Source organism: Cheilinus undulatus, linkage group 5 (genome assembly GCF_018320785.1).
Source record: "Cheilinus undulatus linkage group 5, ASM1832078v1, whole genome shotgun sequence".
NCBI classification, from domain to species: domain Eukaryota; kingdom Metazoa; phylum Chordata; class Actinopteri; order Labriformes; family Labridae; genus Cheilinus; species Cheilinus undulatus.
This window is the reverse complement of record NC_054869.1, coordinates 50,928,903-50,947,563: the sequence shown is the minus strand read 5'-3', so window position 1 is coordinate 50,947,563 and position 18,661 is coordinate 50,928,903. Positions and strand designations below refer to the sequence as shown.

General features: G+C 40.8%; 1 protein-coding gene across 3 annotated transcripts in view; it reads left to right on the top strand.

Annotated features, from left to right (window-relative positions):
* The window catches only part of tnc (tenascin C), a 91,067-nt gene that overhangs the window by 30,628 nt on the left and 41,778 nt on the right, over positions 1-18,661 (top strand). For all 3 annotated transcript variants that reach the window (XM_041786607.1, XM_041786606.1, XM_041786605.1), the window contains exons 2-7: positions 3,369-3,935; positions 7,703-8,923; positions 10,550-10,813; positions 10,905-11,020; positions 11,524-11,677; positions 18,300-18,569. In XM_041786607.1, the coding sequence (XP_041642541.1) occupies positions 3,452-3,935; positions 7,703-8,923; positions 10,550-10,813; positions 10,905-11,020; positions 11,524-11,677; positions 18,300-18,569 (2,509 nt within the window). In that variant the 5' untranslated portion in view covers positions 3,369-3,451. The remainder of the gene's footprint in view (positions 1-3,368; positions 3,936-7,702; positions 8,924-10,549; positions 10,814-10,904; positions 11,021-11,523; positions 11,678-18,299; positions 18,570-18,661) is intronic.

Genomic DNA, 18,661 nt, shown 5'->3' with positions numbered 1-18,661 from the left:
TGCAGCAACCTCAGCATGATTTCCTTGCAGACCTTTTTAAAAATCATGTCAAGTGTGTGGCAGATGCTATTAGAGTCATGTTTCAGTAATAAAAGGTAACTCAGCTGCTGTAAGGAGAGAAGTCCAGGAATGCTGACTCGCTAGTTTGTGAGAAGTTTGTGCAGACCTCTGTGCTTTACGGCGGGCCCACAGATGGTCAACCCATTCAGGGTTATTATTCTTTCAGCCTTGGCTGTGGTCTGGTCTGGACTAGAAATGAGGAGGTTTCAGCATGCAGGTGTTGCTGAGGCTGTCTGTGGCAATGCACCGTGGGTAGCAACAAATCACTGAAGATCCCCAAGGTTGTGCTGCTCTTGCAGTAACAGCAGTTTTTGATCAGTTGAGGAACTCACCCTTTGTCAAGATGTGACCTCCTGGGTAACTGAACAAGGTTAGAAAAAATTCCTCTTCATCGGGCTCCATCCGGTTTAAGGGATTGTAAATACGCCAAGATTTGACCTGTTTCTGTCTACGTAGTTATTTTTATTTTATTTTGTTTTTAACTTCACTGTAGTGACAAAGTAAAGACAAAAACTCTGTGGAGTTTCTGAGCATACCTGAAAATCTCTAAAAGCTAACATTGGAATATCTACAAGCATTCTTTGACTGTCAAAAGGTCAAATTTCTAGTGTAGTCGCCCTGTCAGTCAAATCTAAAGGAGCCATTTTTTTTATAAATAAGCTTCAGTTTAGAACAGGGGTGTCAAACGCAACCACAGCAGGAATGAATTTAGGTCTGACATGAAGGCCAAAAGGGTCAACATTTAACCATAACCTGTAAACCTCATATTCACGGGAAGTTAATTAAGGGGGAGAAAAACTGATGATAAAGGATTTCGAGATTAAAAACAGGTCAAATGATAAGTTTAAAGGCTCAAATTCTGAGATAAATAGTCAAAAAATAAGTTTAAAAGCTCTGAACACAAAATCATAAGTCAAAATGTTTCTGTTTTCAAAAGGCAAATATATATGCAATAGAAAGTAAAAATCACTAGTTGAAAAGGTTGAAATATGAGAGAAAATAAAAAATAATGAGATTTAAAGGTCAAAATACGAGATAAAATACAAAATCGTGAGTTTAAAAGGTTGAAATATGAGATTAAATACAAAATAATGAGTTTAAAAGGTTGAAATATGAGATAAAATACAAAATAATGAGTTTAAAAGGTTGAAATATGAGATAAAATACAAAATTGTGAGTTTAAAAGGTTGAAATATGAGATAAAATACAAAATCATGAGTTTAAAAGGTTGAAATATGAGATAAAATACAAAACAATGAGTTTAAAAGGTTGAAATATGAGAGAAAATAAAAATAATTAGTTTTAAAGGTCAAAACACGAGATAAAATACAAAATCATGAGTTTAAAAGGTTGAAATATGAGATAAAATACAAAATCATGAGTTTAAAAGGTCAAAATATAACTTTAAATTTAAGATGCGAATCTAAAAGGTGAAAATATGAGATGAAATTCTAAATTGTGAGTTTAAAAGTCAAAATATTGGCTTAAAAGTCAAAGTTAGGAGTTTAAAAAGGCAAAATATAAGATTAAATTATAAATCATGATTTTGAAATATAAAATTGTAATCTAAAAGTTCACAGTATGAGATAAAAAGTCAACATGCTGAGTTTAAGTCAGAATTATGAAATACAAATTGAAAATTTAAAATGAAAACACAAATACATGTCTCCCTAATTCCTTAATTTCTACCTTATTATCTTTTTTCTGTTCTTTTTCACATTTTTATGACTTAACACACGATATTTTAAATATTCAAGGTTAAATTTACATTTCTATACTGGAGGAAATCTGCAGACCTGAGACCTGCGGGCCAGTTCTAACTAAAATATGATGTGATGCTGCTGGCCGGGTAAAGCTGCACCAAGGGCCAGATTTGGCCCCCAGGCCTTGAGTTTGACACCCCTGGTTTAGAACATTAGATTAAAAAGTACTCCTGGATTATGATGTGAACATTTTGGGGTGTTGTTACAGAAACTCTGAAGTCACGTGATCACGCAGGGTTGTACGCAGGTCAGCAGGTGCGTGGTCTCCAGTGATCTGACATTCTGGCTAAGTCGTCTAGTTTGTGCATTCAGAGGATTAAAGATGAAAAATCTTTGGAAATTGTCCTGCAGTCTGTGGTCTCCCACGGTTTTAAAATCATTTCAGATTAAAAAATCGTCTTGTGTGTGGCCGGCCTAAGTCTGCAGATACGCCCACTCACGGAAAAGGTAACTTTGGAAAGCAGATGGATACGCCCATTTCAATGTTTCTCACTGGCGAAGCTCCTGTCTGAACCGTTTGGGCCCGGTTAGAAAGTGACAGGACCAATCAGCGACGAGGGGCAGTACTTTCAGGCGTGGCGGAGTTGTGACATAGGCCATTGCAGTTATGAGCTTAGTGTGGATGCTTCTAAAGCGCCAGTTTCATCAGAACTTGATGACATTTCTTTGTTAAAAGAACAAAGAACAGCAGTGGGTTGTTTTCTTTTCAATAATACAAAAGTCGAGTACTGACATGTCTACAGTCGCCATGGTTCGCAAAGGTGACGGATGATAGTTCAGAGGCAAAGTCCGTATGCATGGCAAAGGCCACGAATAAGGGTTTAAATATGATTTTAAGTCCACACGGGTACACACGTATTGCGTCATGTTGTCTCGTAGTGAACTGGTCACGTGACACCATACGTCGCGTCCTGAGACCTGCAAATGTGGAAAAAGTGTTTCCATTGCACTTTTGCGATATATTTTTATTTCGAAATGTCTGAAAAACCTCCTCACGAGAGCGTAAAAACTTGTGATTGTATGACTCTGCATAAATGGTCTTAGATCCTCTTCGTATGAACATTTTAAGATTTAAAGTCAATTTGAAATAGTTCTTAGTGTGACTATTAAAAGGAACCCTGCATGATCAGACAAATTCACCTTACTGGATAGATATTCGTATCTCTCATATGAATATTGAATAAAAAAGATTCACTAAAAATCTGCATTTGAGTACATTTGAGTTTATAAACTCACCAGGAGGCCGCCATGTTTTGGTCTGGCCCAGAGCACGCCTTGTACTTCGACTTAACCGTGTGTTTCAGTCTGCTGCATCTCATACACTGATACGCACATCTCATGAGCCAATTCTAGTGGTTATCCCTCTGGGCTAACTTTAAAACAAAACCGATGTTTGGCCATTGCATCCTATTTTTAACATCCTTAAACTCTGCATGAATGGCTTTGTGTATGTTTCACATGTAGAGACGCTAAGGAATTCTATATCTCGGATGTATATTCCTAATTTTTCATTTTCTCCTTCTGTCTGTGCTTTAATTACTCCAGGACTGAAAAAGGCACGCCTGTTTGACACCTGAATATACTCTCCTCTGCACACCCACCAGAAGCTGCAGCATCAGGGTGTCATCATGTGGATGAAAGGCTTGCTCCTAGTCTGCCTGACCTCCCTGCTCCTCGAGCTCTCCAGTGCTGGTCTGGTAAAAAAGATCATCCGCCACCGTAGAGAGGCTCTGATACCCAAGAAGACGCAGGAGAACCTCACCCTGCCCAACCCGGACCAGCCAGTAGTATTCAACCACGTCTATAACATCAACGTGCCCTCCTCATCCCTCTGCTCCGTGGACCTCGACTCCCCCGGAGGCACTGAGCTCAAACACAAGAGCGCTCCGATGGGCATGCAGAACACCGAGCACATCGAAAACACGGAGGATGGAGAGAATCAGATTGTTTTCACACACCGGATCAGTATTCCCAAGCAGGCTTGTGGATGTGACAACCAGCTTCCAGACATCAAGGATATCTTGAACAGGCTGGAGATGCTGGAGTCTGAGCTGTCTAGTCTGAGAGAGCAGTGCAGCAGTGGCTCTGGCTGCTGCGGGGCTCCAGTTACAGGTAAGTCTATACTTTTACTCTATATGCTGTTGAGCACTGATTAAATGTCTTACAATGGCATTGTGTTTACAGTTCACCACGCATGTAGCTAACTCAAGTCAAATGCATTTTTAAAATGCTTGAAAGTAAAAGGTCATGAATAAAATCAGGTTTCATTAATGGAAAATGCTGCAAAACTTTTTTCTAAATCTGCCCCTGGTAAATGATCTTTAAGCCCAATATCAGCTAACTGGCTGTTTTTTACATACATGTCAGAGTTGCTTTTTTATTGTAGAGTGACTTTCTTCGTATCATTATACAACGACTGTGTCGGGATGCAAAGATTATACATTTTGGTGTCACAGTTTTTAGTCTAAGAAATAATCTCGATTTCATGATCATCACAATTATTTGGCATTAATTTTAATAAAATTGTATGTATAGAATCACATAAACAAATTTGAACTTTCTTTATTGGGTCCTTTTTAAAAACAAAATGGAAATAACAGAATCCAGTACAAAATAAGAAATTACAAAAACAGATTAGTCTCTCTTTTTGAATTGGAAAATGTATAACTTAACTGAAGCAGTTTAGCTGCCTTTTTAAAAATAACTACTTTAAGATAGGGGTTGTCAACGTTGGGGGTCGTGAGACACAGAGGGGGTTTCCAGATACCTTAGAAAAACTAAGAATATTTTTAAAATTACACTGGTGCCACTTTACACCAATTTTGCCAAATTATAACCATCACCTTTCCCCACCAGTGTTATCATTTTTTAACACATTTTTGCAACTTAGAATCCATTTTTGTCAATTTTAAACCCTTTCCACACGTTTTTTCTGCGTGTTTTTGCCACTCCTGAACCAAATCTTGCAACCCTCTGCCTATTGTTGGCTCTGTTGACACATTATTGCAACTATTAACCCCTTTTACCACTTTTTAAGCCACATTTTACAATTTGATATGCCAAGTTTTGCCAGTTTCTGACTTTTTCTGCCTCAGCTAACCCCTTTTTGCCAGTTTATATCAATTTTCATCTCTGTCCACCAAATTTCCACCCATTTATGCCACTTCAACCCATTTTTCTCTTTTTTTTTGTTATTTTGCCACTTTTATCTTGTTTTTTTTTTTTTTAAGATTTATTTTTGACCTTTTTGCCATTATTTTATAGGACAGTGGATAGAGTTGGAAACAGGGAAGAGAGCGGCGAGAGACATGCAGGAAATAGTGCCACAGGCCGGATTCGAACCCGGGTAGCCTGCATATATGGCGCACACCTTGACCACTTGACTACTGGAGCGCCACTTTCATCTTGTTTTTGGCATTTTTAACCCATTTCTGCTACTTTTAAAATCCAATTTCACCACCTTTCCCACCATTTTTTGCCATTATTAACCCATTTTAGCTATTTTTAATCTATTTTAATTCTGTTTTCAACAAAAAGATTTACATTTTTAAGAGGGCTGCTTACTACACAAATGAATGAAAATGTGTTTCTTTGGTAAGAGTGGTTATTATTCAGGTTAAATAAAATACCACAACTTAACTTTACAACGGACCATAATTTTGCTGGCCCCCAGTTTGGGTGGGCCCCAGAAACCTCCCCCTTTATCCCCACTAATGTGTGGCCTTGTCTCCACATGACTATTTTAGAAAGTTCATGGCTGTGTCATGCCATCTTCAGGTACAGTGGGGGTCCCCGGTCACTGGCACCTTTATTTTGGGGGTCGCAGGCTGAAAAGGTTGAGAACCCCTGCTTTAAGAGATAAAATGAAAAACAGCCAGTATCTGTGGGATTGAATACAGGCTATTTGTTTATTTCCCTTCCAAACAAAACCAGGATTTACAGGCTGCAGGACTTGTCTACATTAAATCACCTTCGCACATTTTTTACAGTGTATAAATGCCCTTAATGAATTGAATTAATTGATTTGTTTAAGTTGCTTGCCGCCTCTTTTTTTGGGCCGTGTCCCTTTAGTGTCCATTGCTAGCTGTTGTTAGTTAATCAGGAAACAAATTAGTAACTGTGAGCTAGCTTATATTAAAACTGGTATACAACTAATTATAACTTAACAGTAGGGGAACCAAATGAGAAATTTGAGATGATTCTATATTGTGTAAAGGTCCAGTGTCCAGTAAAAGTTATCCACCCATGAACTAATGTTTAACTAGCAGTTAGATCTCCTATGATTACACAACAAACTGAGTACCTTATCTAACCTTTTTCAAGTAAATAAACATTAAGAATTTAAAGTGGAGTTCACAGCATCAACCTTTTAACAAGTGGTTAACTAGCAGTTATTCCTAATTGGTTACCAAGTAACTTTGCTGTTATTCATTCTTGCCCCAGGTTAACTGCACTATATTGCCAAAAATATTTGTTCACCTGCCTTGACTTGCATATGAACTTAAGTGGCATCCCATTCTTAATCCATAGGGTTTAATATGATGTCGGTCCACCCTTTGAAGTTATAACAGCTTCAACTCTTCTGGGAAGCCTTTCCACAAGGTTTAGGAGAGTGTTTATGGGAATTTTTCACCATTCTTCCAGAAGCGCATTTGTGAGCTCACACACTGATGTTGGACGAGAAGGCCTGGCTCTCAGTCTCCGCTTTAATTCATCTCAAAGGTGTTCTATCGGGTTGAGGTCAGGACTCTGTGCAGGCCAGTCAAGTTCATCCACACCAAACTCTCTCATCCATGTCTTTATGGACCTTCCTTTGTGCACTGGTGCACAGTCATGTTGGAACAGGAAGGGGCCATCCCCAACTGTTACCACAAAGTTGGGAGCATGGAATTGTCCAAAATCTCTTGGTATGCTGAAACATTCAGAGTTCCTTTGACTAGAACTAAGGGGCCAAGCCCAGCTCCTGAAAAACAAGCCTACACAATAATCCCCCCTCCACCAAACTTTACACTTGGCACAATGCAGTCAGACAAGTACCGTTCTCCTGGCAACCGCCAAACCCAGACTCATCCATCAGATTGCCAGATGGAGAAGTGTGATTTGTCTCTCCAGAGAAGGCGTCTCCACTGCTCTAGAGTCCAGTGGCGGTGTGCTTTACACCACTGCATCCGGTGCTTTGCATTGCACTTTGTAATGTATGGCTTGGATGCAGCTGCTCGGCCATGGAAACCCATTACATAAAGCTCTCTATGCACTGTTCTTGAGCTAATCTGAAGGCCACATGAAGTGTGGAGGTCTGTAGCGATTGACTCTGCAGAAAGTTGGTGACCTAGTTGGCCACCTCTGTGCACTATGCGCCTCAGCATCTGCTGACCCCTCTCCATCATTTTAAGTGGCCTACCACTTGGTGGCTGAGTTGCTGTCATTCCCAATGGCTTCCACTTTATTATAATACCACTGACAGTTGACTGTGGAATATTTAGGAGCCAGGAAATTTCACCACTGGACTTGTTGCACAGGTGGCATCCTATCACAGTACCACGCTGGAATTCACTGAGCTCCTGAGAGCGAGCCATTCTTTCACAGATGTTTGTAGAAACAGTCTGCATGCTTAGGTGCTTGATTTTATACACCTGTGGCCATGGAAGTGATTGGAACACCTGATTTCAATTATTAGGATGGGTGAGTGAATACTTTTGGCAATATAGTGTAGCAGTTATTAGTGACTCAGTTGAGTGACTACACCGATGTTGGTGTATCTTACTGTAAAGTGCTATTGATGTAGCTCTTACAAGAGTTTGAGAATGAATGTTTCTGGCTGTTTCACTAAATATTTTTCTCTTTTTGGAAAAGTTTCAACATTTCTCCTCTCCTTCCAGGTGAAGTCTCCACTAAACCATTCTGTAACGGCCGTGGGAACTGGAGCACTGACACCTGCAGCTGTGTTTGTGAGCCTGGATGGAAGGGCCCCAACTGCACTGAACCCGAATGCCCCAACGACTGCCAGGACCAGGGCCGCTGTGTCGACGGTAAGTGTGAGTGCTTCGATGGCTTCGGTGGGGACGACTGCGGCATCGAGCTCTGCCTGCTGGACTGTGGCGACTATGGCCACTGTGTTGATGGGTCGTGTCTCTGTGAGGACGGCTTCCTTGGTGAAGACTGCACCCAGACCAACTGCCTCAACAACTGCCTAGGCCGCGGCCGCTGCGTGGATGACGAGTGCGTCTGTGACGAGCCTTGGACAGGTTTCGACTGCTCCGAGCTCATCTGTCCAAACGATTGCTATGACCGAGGGCGCTGTGTCAACGGAACCTGCTACTGTGACGAAGGCTTCACTGGTGAAGACTGTGGAGAGATTACCTGTCCTGGCAACTGTAACAACCGCGGCATGTGTGTGAATGGCCTGTGTGTGTGTCAAACCGGCTACAGTGGAGAGGACTGCTCAAAACTCACTTGTCCCAACAACTGCAATGAGAGGGGTCATTGCTTCAATGGAAAGTGCATCTGCGATCCAGGATTTGAGGGTGATGATTGCTCCATACTCTCTTGCCCTGACAACTGCAGCAACAGGGGCCAGTGCATAAATGGAGAATGTGTATGCGATGTAGGATACCAAGGTGAAGACTGCAGCGAGCTCTCCTGCCCCAACAACTGCCAAGGTCGCGGCCGCTGTGTAAACGGACAGTGCGTATGTGACCGAGGCTATGCCGGGGAGGACTGTAGCATCAAGACCTGTCCAAAAGACTGCATGGGACGTGGAGAGTGTGTGGATGGCAAATGCATTTGCTTCGTTGGTTTCACTGGGAAAGACTGTGGAGAGCTGACCTGTCCCAATGACTGCTTGGACCGTGGTCACTGTGTGAATGGGCAGTGTGTTTGCCATAAGGGTTTCACTGGTGAGGACTGCAGTGAGAAGACGTGTCCCAAGAACTGTCTAGACAGAGGTTACTGTGTCGATGGTAAATGTGTTTGCTATGAGGGTTTCACCGGGCCGGACTGCTCCCTACTGACCTGCCCAGATGACTGCCACAACCAGGGCCGCTGTGAAAATGGGGTGTGTGTGTGCGATGAAGGATTCATTGGAGAGGACTGCTCTGGAGGTAAGAGAGCATACTTTTAGTTTGTGAAGGCATACACAGTCATGGACGAAAGTATCGGCACCCCTGGAATTTTCCCAGAAAATACAACATTTCTCCCAGAAATTTTATCAATTACAAATGTTTTTGGTATAAACATGTTTATTTCCTTTATGTGCATTGGAAGAACACAACAAAAAGCAGAAGAAAAAAGCCAAAAATGACATGATTTTACACAAAACTCACAAAATGGGTTGGACAAAATATTGACACCCTTTTAAAAACTGTGGGTGAATCATTTTAAGGAGAGCCCAGAATTGTCTGAGGACTTAAGAAGCAAAATTGTGGAATAATATGAACAATCTCAAGTTTAAAGACCATCTCCATAGATCCTGAAATTCCTTTGTCCACTGTGCTTAATATAATCAAGAAGTTTATAACCCATGGAACTGTGGCTAATCTCCCTGAACGTGGACGGAAGAGAAAAATTGACAAAAGAATGCAACGCAGGATAGTTGGATAATGGATTAACATCCTCAGTCATCTTCCACACAAATCCAGGCTGTCCTGCAGACTCAGGGTGCAAAAGTGTCAGCTGGGACCGTACATGGTCATCTGAATGAGATGAAGCGCTATGGCAGGAGACCGAGGAGAACTCCACTGCTGACAAAGAGACATAAAAAGCCAGACTGGAGTTTGCAAAAATGTACCAGAGTAAGCCTCAGTCCTTCAGGGAGAACATTTTGTGGACAGATGAGACTAAGATAGAGCTTTTTGGAAAAGCACGTCATTCTACTGTTTACAGGAAACAAAATGAGGCCTACAAAGAAAAGAACACAGTACCTACAGTCAAACATGGTGGAGGTTCACAGATGTTTTGGGGTTGTTTTGCTGCCTCTGGCACTGGGTGCCTTGACTGTGTGCAAGGAATCATGAAATCTGGAGGCAATCAAAAGATTTAGAAGGGCCTAGTGTCAGAAAGCTGAGTCTGCGTCAGAGGTCATGGGTGTTCCAGCAGGACAATGAACCCAAACATACCTCAAAGAGCCCCAAGAAATGGTTGGAGACAAAGCGCTTGAGAGTTCTGAAGTGGCCAGCAAGGAGTCCAGATCTAAATCCCATTGAACACCGATGGTGAGATCTCAAAATTGCTGTTGCAATTAGGCACCCTTCAAACCTGAGAGACCTGGAGCAGTTTGTAAAAGAAGAGTGGTCCACAATTCTAGTTGAGAGGTGTAAAAAGCTTGTTGATGGTTATAGGAAGCGATTTGTTTCAGTTATTTCTTCCCTAGGGTTTGCAACCAAATATTAAGTTGAGGGTGCCAATAATTTTGTCCGTCCCATTTTTTGAGTTTTGTATAAAATTATGTTGATTTTGTCTTTTTTCTTCTGCTTTTTTGTGTTGTTCCAATGCACACAAAGGCAATAAACACCAAAAACATTTGTAACTGCAACAATTCTGGGAGAAATGGTGTATTTTCTGGGTAATTTCCAGGGATGCCAATACTTTCATCCATGGCTGTAACCATGGTGCCTTCTGACTGCACACCTCTTTAAATATGTAATGTTTAATGTTACCCATTAACACGATTGTTACTAAACAGTACTTTCATAAAGTGCTTCAAATCACTTATTCCATTACCCGTCCAGTCTCACCTCCAAAGGATCTAACAGTGGTGGAAGTAAATCCAGAGACTGTCGACCTGTCCTGGGAGAATGAGATGCGCGTGACAGAGTATCTGATCACCTACGTGCCCACGGCCCCTGGAGGTCTGGAGCTGGACATGCAGGTGTCTGGGGACCAGAAGAAGGCCACTATTCGAGAGCTTGAGCCTGGTGTGGAGTACCTGATCAGTGTCTATGCTGTGCTAAACAACAAGAGGAGCATTCCTGTCAGTGCCAGGGTGGCTACACGTATGTTAATCCTCTCTGTCAGCCTCGACAACAAAAGCAGTGCATGCATCCAGATATATAGTTCTGAGAGTTTCATTCTGTGCCCTCCTAGATCTGCCTGAGCCCGAGGGACTCAAGTTTAAGTCCGTGCGAGAGACATCAGTTGAAGTGCAATGGGACCCATTGGACATTTCCTTTGATGGCTGGAACCTCATCTTCAGAAACACGGTGAGTTCTGTAACTAGATACCTTAATAGAGCTTCTGTATTTCAAAAGGTAGTTGAACTAAAGAGCCTCAATCATTATCCATTTTTTCCTCTGGTAAAAACCACAAAAGACCCATGGCAACGTCAAATTCAGACACTGCTTTGTGCGAACACATGAGGATCAGACTGAGTGTGCAGTGGAAAAACATTGTGCTGGGCCAGTTTGCAAAAACAGAGTTGGAACTGTTGCTCCAACGACAACAAAGCATTGAGCCAATGTTATTCCATTTATTCTTGTCCTTTTTAAGAGTGCATAGAAACTTTTCCAAACAGTCCTACTTGGAACTTCTTAAAGTCACACTCTGTGAAACTGAGACCCCCCTCCCCCCATCATCCTTTGCACCGACACAACACCCGGAGCACCACTATGTATGATTTGACTGTTTTTTCCTTCCCACTCCATGCATGATGCCAGGTCTGCCCTTTGTAGTGGTTGATGACTGATGTTTTTTTGGGTGCTGGCAGAAAGAGGAGGATGGTGAGATTCTTAACTCCTTGGGCCGTCCAGAGACCACCTTTGAGCAGTCGGGCCTGGGCCCTGGCCAGGAGTACGAGGTCAAACTGCAGGTGGTGAAGAATAACAAGCTTGGAAAGCCTGCCTCCAAAAACGTCATCACAAGTAAGTTTACACATTCCCATTCCTCACCGGCTTAGTTTTATCTTTCAGGCTAGTTGCTATGCCTTAATTTCACTAGGCCGTTTGTGCATTAGTTCACTTTAGAGTGAAAAACAAGTAACTAACTGTACTTTTACCGCACTAAAACTGGCGTAGTTATGAGGTAAAGAAAAGATTAACCAAGAAAAGAATGATCTGTTAGTTTAGCCTGGTTTATACTTATGTAGGAATCTCCACAAGTCCAACATTTGCAGAACTCAGCACTTATAACCTGATTTGTTTCCTCTGAAAAAGGTGTGTTGAGTCAGCAAAGGCTGCAAGCCCTGTGATTGGTCTGCTAGTTAGCATGGGTGACTACCACTCTCTGAGGGATGTCTACAAGCACATTGTGTATATTTTGGTGTCAGACAAATGGGTGTATTGATCAGATTAACTTGCTGGCATCTCAAAATATCAAAGTACATTTCCTCATCTATCCTAGTAGCCCAACATACCATCACTCTAATGCAGTGTCACTCAACCCTGCTCAACCAAAGAGCCAAATTGTTGAAAAATACCTTTGCAAGAGCCACAATCTAAGATGTGAAAAGGGGTGAAATAGGTTAAAGGCACCAAAAACTGGTGATAAGGGGCAAAATAGGTACAAGATGGCAAAAACTGGGTGAAAAGTGATAAAAACTTGGGAGAAATGTGGCAAAAATGGCAGAAAGTGGCAAAAAATGAGTGAGAAATGACAAAAAAAAAAAATGGAGTTACGGGGCCTGGTTGTTTGAGTGCCCAGTGTGCGCAGTTGGCTTGGGTTTGAATCCTTCCTGTGGCACTTTCCCACATGTCTCTCCCCAACTCTCTCATTCCTTTTTCTGATTCCATCCACTGTCATCTGCAGTTATTAGAGGCAAAAATGGGGTTACAGGTGGCAAATGATCAAATCGCAGCAAAAATGTGGCAAAAAACAAGTGAAAATGGACTAAAATGGGCAGAAAGCAGCAAAAAGGAGGGAAAAATGGGCAAGCGTGGGGGAAAATAATTGCGTGAATTGGGGAAAAAGTGGCAAAAATCTGACAAAATTGGCAAAAATAATTAAAAAGTTGTAAAAAGAAGTGGCAAAAATGGGCTTAATGCAGCAAAAATGGATTAAAAGTGGCAGAGGTTGCCTCCTCTCTGCGCCCTCACTCTGGCCTCCACGCCGTCCATTAATCCCTGATAACTGGACAGCTCATCAGGCATTAACCCTTACTTAACTAGCAGTTAGTTGTTCATTTCCTACTTACTATGTCAGTTTTGAGTACTTTGTTGTAAAATGTTATCAGAATAATAGGCATTGCCAAAGTCCCCCATCAGAAAATTCAGTTTGTTTTCTACAAAAAACAAAAAGTTTGTAGTTATTATTTTTAGGTTGTCGGGAGAGGAGGTTTATTATGCTTTACTATAGAGTTAAAAAAAGAAAGAAAACCTAGATTTTGCAGCTTGAGATAGATTTACTCCTGTGTGAAAACACCTCAGTCTCTCCCAAACTTTCTTCCTCATTCTGCACATGCTCCATAGTCTCTGACTTTAAGCTGGAAGTTTGTGTGCATAAATTTACAGCAAGAAATCAAGTTATTATCTGCCTTTGCATTTCACTATTAGCATGCGTACCATAAATAGAGCTTCAAGTATGTATGGCATTTACAGAGCTGTAAAGCTGTCAATGTTTTAATCCTCATACAACCAGATATGTGTCATCATGTCATCAACAGGGAGTAGGTCCAATAGTTTGAGCTTCCAGTAGAGATGAATACACTTCTGTCAATAAATCAATTCACTTCCAGGGACTCTCTTGGCAGATTGGTTGAATAGACCTGATTTATGACAAAACAAGGAACCCAATAGCAGTTGAAATGAGAACAGATCCTTTAAATTAATGATGCTACTGGTAACAAAAGGTTTTGGTTGTCTCAACCTTGCATTTATCCTCTTTACATTCAAAAAAACATTTATAGGAGAATAATCTAGTTTTTTTCACTCTTGTGGCCCTGTGCTGCAGATTGAAAGAATCATTTCTTTAGGAATTTTTAATAGATTTTCTCAAATAAAATTTCCCTTAGAGCTGCTAAACGCAAAAGCAGCTCAACACCATATTTATATCAGGGTAATTCATCTTACAGCTCCCAGCGGAGTATTGGAAACAGCCTAACATGTCAACCCTGACTGATTATCTCATTAAATTTCATTGCATTGTTGTGATTTAGCAAGGGTAATAAAAGGAGATATGAATTCCAGCTCTATTGGCACGTTATAAGATATCTATATTGTCTGTTCAGGCTGTAAATGCCAAAGGCCGTTGGCACTCTGAGGAGGGAGCTGGGGATCAATAAAAAAGATAGGCCTAAATTCTGGACTTCTACTGTCCACCACAAACCGCTTGACTATTAAAAGTGTGTTTTAGGCATGAGTGATGCTCTTGTTTTATTGGTGAAATGTGTATTTTCTGTCAAAGTAAGCCTCAGGAGCTGGCTCCGTAGACTGAGAGCTACATCGGCTCTCAAACTGAGCTGGCTGTTACCCCTGGAAAACTCTATCAGCGAAGCAGATTCAATGGTTTGTTACCGTCAGCATTAGCTTAAATTAATGATCATGGAGTATACAGAAGTATGCGTGCAATGTTAACAGTGATGTATCGTCACCTTTGTGTATTTTGTGCAGACAGCAGTGAGAATAGACCATCTAAAGATCACTTAAAGGAAAGGTGTGTTGAGTACAAAGTTGGACTTGGTATTTTTGGCATTTTTATGAAACTGTTTTTATACAGTTAAACTAAAGGGATAATTTTTTTTTATTTTGTAACTGAGTGTCAAATAAACCACAGCAAGGGCCGAAATCTGAATTTAGGTCTAACATGAGGGCCCAACAGGGTCAACATTTAACCATAACCTGTAAACCTCATGTTCACAGGAAGTTAATTAAGGGGGAGAAAAACTGATGATAAAGGATTTTGAGATTAAAAACAGGTCAAATGATAAGTTTAAAAGCTCAAATTCTGAGATAAAAAGTCAAAATAATTAGTGAAAAGGGTCAGAACACAAAATCATAAGTCAAAATAATGTTTTCAAAAGGCAAATATATGAGATAGAAAGTAAAGTCACGAGTTTAAAAGGTCAAATTATGAGATTAAATAAAAAATAATGAGTTTAAAAGGTCAAAATATAACTTGAAATTTAAGATTGCGAATCTTAAAGGTTAAAATATGAGATGAAGTTCTTAACTGTGAGTTTAAAAAGTCAAAATATAGGCTTAAAAGTCAAAGTTAGGCATTTTAATGGGCAAAATATGAGATTAAATTTGAAATCATGGTCTTGAAATTTTAAATTGTAATCTAAAAGTTCACAGTATGAGATAAAAAGTCAACATGCTAAGTTTAAGTCAGAATTTTGAGATATTATTATTATTATTTTTATTATTTTTATTCTGTACTTTTTCACATTTTTATGACTTAATGGATATTTTAAATACTCAAGGTTAAATTTACAATTCTATACTGTTGGGAATCTGCAGACCTGAGACCTGCGGGTCAGTTCTAACTAAAATAGGATGTGATCCTGGGGGCCGGGTAAAACTGCACCAAGGGCCAGATTTGGCCCAGGGCCTTGAGTTTGACACCCCTGTGTTAGAGGGTTAAAGGTAAACCTCTGATCCATCTCCTTGTGTGTTATCATGTTGACTGAAAGTTATTCTGAGACAGCGTTTCCAGAATGGCTGCCACCGCAGACTACTGTCTGCAGAAGACCGCTTCAGGGTAACGTCACTCCAAAACTTTCTACAGTCCTTAGCATCCACGTGTCACTACTGGATTAGAAGGTTTAGAGTTCACTGTGTCACTTAGGCTCTCCCGAAGTCTCACTTTACTCTAGCTTGTGAGATCATGTTGTGGGATTTGCATGCTCAGGGGCCTCACTGTGAGGCAAGTCCCTCTCCACTCCACTTCTCCGCCCCCAGCTGAACCCGGCATGTGTGGGAGGCACCAGTCAGGCTCAGAGGGACACCAGCCTCCCAGGGGAACGGTATCATGACACCCGTAGAAACCCTGTCAGCCTCTCAGCCAGACGACACAACAGTGTTAAGCTGAAATGCAGATTTGGTGTTTTATCAAGTCTGCACAGAGGGCTGACTTTTCCTGGAGTTGCTTGCATGTGACTAATCAGTTTTATTAGTGAAAAGGTGCCCGTCATGGCCCCTGGGTTTCAACTGTAAACTGTCAAAATGACCTCATATAGGCGGGACGACTGTGATCTTTCTCATCAACTTTGCTGAAATAACAACATGCATGCATTTCTAGCCAGTCTTATTCTGAATTTGAAGCCTGTGTCTTGTGATACTGATGTTGTGAAATACTAACATTTCACTGTGCATCTCAGTGTCCCACATGGTCATACAAAGAACTCTGAATCAGAGGCACCAGGCTTCCAGTTAACTGAGGTAAACCCCTATGCAGCAGTATTAGACACTGATAGGAAAACATTCATTAAACTGGCAAAAATGGCTTAACTGGGGCAGATAAATTGGCAGAAATTAGCAGAAATGGGTTAAACTGGTTAAAATGGGAATATTAAACGGTGAAATTTTGGTGGCGAGAATTGGTTTAGAAGTGGTATAATAGGTAGTGAAAAATGGTGTAAAGGGTTTAAAATTGATAAAATGGGTTAAGAGTGGCAAAAATGAGTTAAAAGTGGCAAAAATTATTGCTTAAAAGGGATGAAAATGGGTTAAAATCTGGCAAAAAATGGAGCAAGGTGGCAAAAATGGGTCCAAATTGTGCAAAACTGATGAAAAGTGGCAAATAACCGTAACGAAACTGGGTGAGAAAAAATCACTTCAGCAGCATCTTCCATTTTTTTAAAGCATCTGGCAACCCCCCTTAGTGTTTCACGCCCCTGATGGGGTCCTGACCTGACCCCCAGGTTGAGAACCACTGCCATAAAGGACTCATTAAGTTTTCTTTAAATAGCAGGTGAGGTTAAACTTAATAGTCAAAACTTTGCCAAAATATTGAGAAATATTTACACCCATGTTACACCTCCCCAGCAGTGTCACAAGTAGAAGTAGAATATTGGGACAGAGTTTTTACACCCCTGATCTGCCAGTGGAGATAGTGACAAACATGGACTGGACATAAACACAGCAGATCACTTTGGAAAATACTGATTTGAAAAATCTGATCATAAGAATATCTCTAATATATATTTTTGCCCATCTTTCAATTACTATTTTCACTTAAAGCAAAGAAGAAGTCAGTCAGAAGTTAGACAAACACCATCTCTTGCTTGTGTTGTGTTAGTGCTTACATTTTCACACTGGAAAGCTTGATATCTATGGGGCAACACTAGTAAGACTATGGCAGATATTATGACTGTTTTCACATTTATAACACGTAAAACTTTGCTGAATTGAAAGTTACAACACTGCTGGTGCCTGACTTTTCCCTCAAGTGTCTATATTTTCACTCAGAATGTTGTTTTTAAGGCTAAAGAAATGATTCCTCCTGCATAGAAAACCCCAGAAAGTGTTGTTGACCGTTGCTTTTTTTTTTTTTAACAAAAACTGAGGAAATATCTCTGTGCTGTAAGAGTGAAAATATTGGTAAAATTAATGAAAGTAGGTGGTTACAGAATGGCAGTATTAATCAGAAACGTCACACTCAAACCCTGAGGTGATCAGGACAACAATATCACTCCTAAAATATATTTTCAATGAATATTTTTATGAATGATAGTTGGATATTACTATTTAAGTGTAAAGGGGGATCAAACTGAATGTTTAATCATCAAACCAGATAAAAGCAGTTGTTTTTCTTATTCTGTATTGCAAACACAGGTGTTTTATATAAAATGATTACAGTTTGCTGTGTGTCTACATGATCTAGTTGAAGTGTGCATTTTTGTATTAATTATAAAAAGGATATCCCAACACAATAAATGTATTTCTGTTTGTATTGGGTATCTATAGTATGAGATGGAGTCTTTCTAGTAGGTTTGTAATTCTGGCCCTTCTAGTGTTCACCTCATCTTCAATGTGTTGCACATGGAAGCAGCATGCAAAGGTGGTGACTGAGGCATGATGGGGGCGAAGATAGTGACAATCTGTGACGTAGGAGCTGAACAGTGCCGTGCAAGCCTGTGGCGGTGTACATGTGCTGTGTGTTCACATGCTGAGCTACCTCAGCTTCCCCAGTGTCATGATGCAATGTGAAACCACTAGGAGGCAAAATAGCAGAGTAGCAAAAACAAACAAGTACAAAGGTGTAATAGCAACATGTTGAAGTATCACAATCTGTTAATGTCTAATAGGAAATTGAGAGGTAAAATAAAGTATCAAACATGGGGCATTAATGAACTTATTAATAATTATTCCCCATTATTTCTGCTGGAACTGCTGTTCCTAGTGGTGCAACTGTAAATCATCATCCTTAAAGACTCATACACAGTTTAAAGCAGACATTAACAGCAGGAAAGCTGAATCTTATGCCCTCTTAGTGGGGAGTTTTATATGAAATGTTCCAAAGGCAGAGTGGCCTGCAGCCTGGCTGCTTTTGTTGCTGAGTTGTTCGTATGCTCCTTTAACAGCCAGCTTTGTTTTCTTACATTTGCAGGGATCGATGCCCCCAGCCAGGTGAACGTGCGTGATGTGACTGACACCACGGCGCTGGTGACATGGTTCCAGCCTGTGGCTGAGGTGGACGGGGTCAGCGTTGCATATGGTCCCAGCTCTAACCCTGCTGATCGTAACATAGTGGAACTGTCATCTACTGACACCCAGTACCACCTGGGTGGCCTTAACCCCGACACCCAGTATGAGGTGTCTCTGACCGCTCGTAGAGGAGAACGGACCAGCACTCCCGTCTATGAGTCATTCCTCACAGGTAATAAGATTTAGTGCTGTGCTCGAGGGAAAAATTACATCTACCTGAATTTTACATCAAATATTACAACCCTCTTCCTGGATGAAAAACAG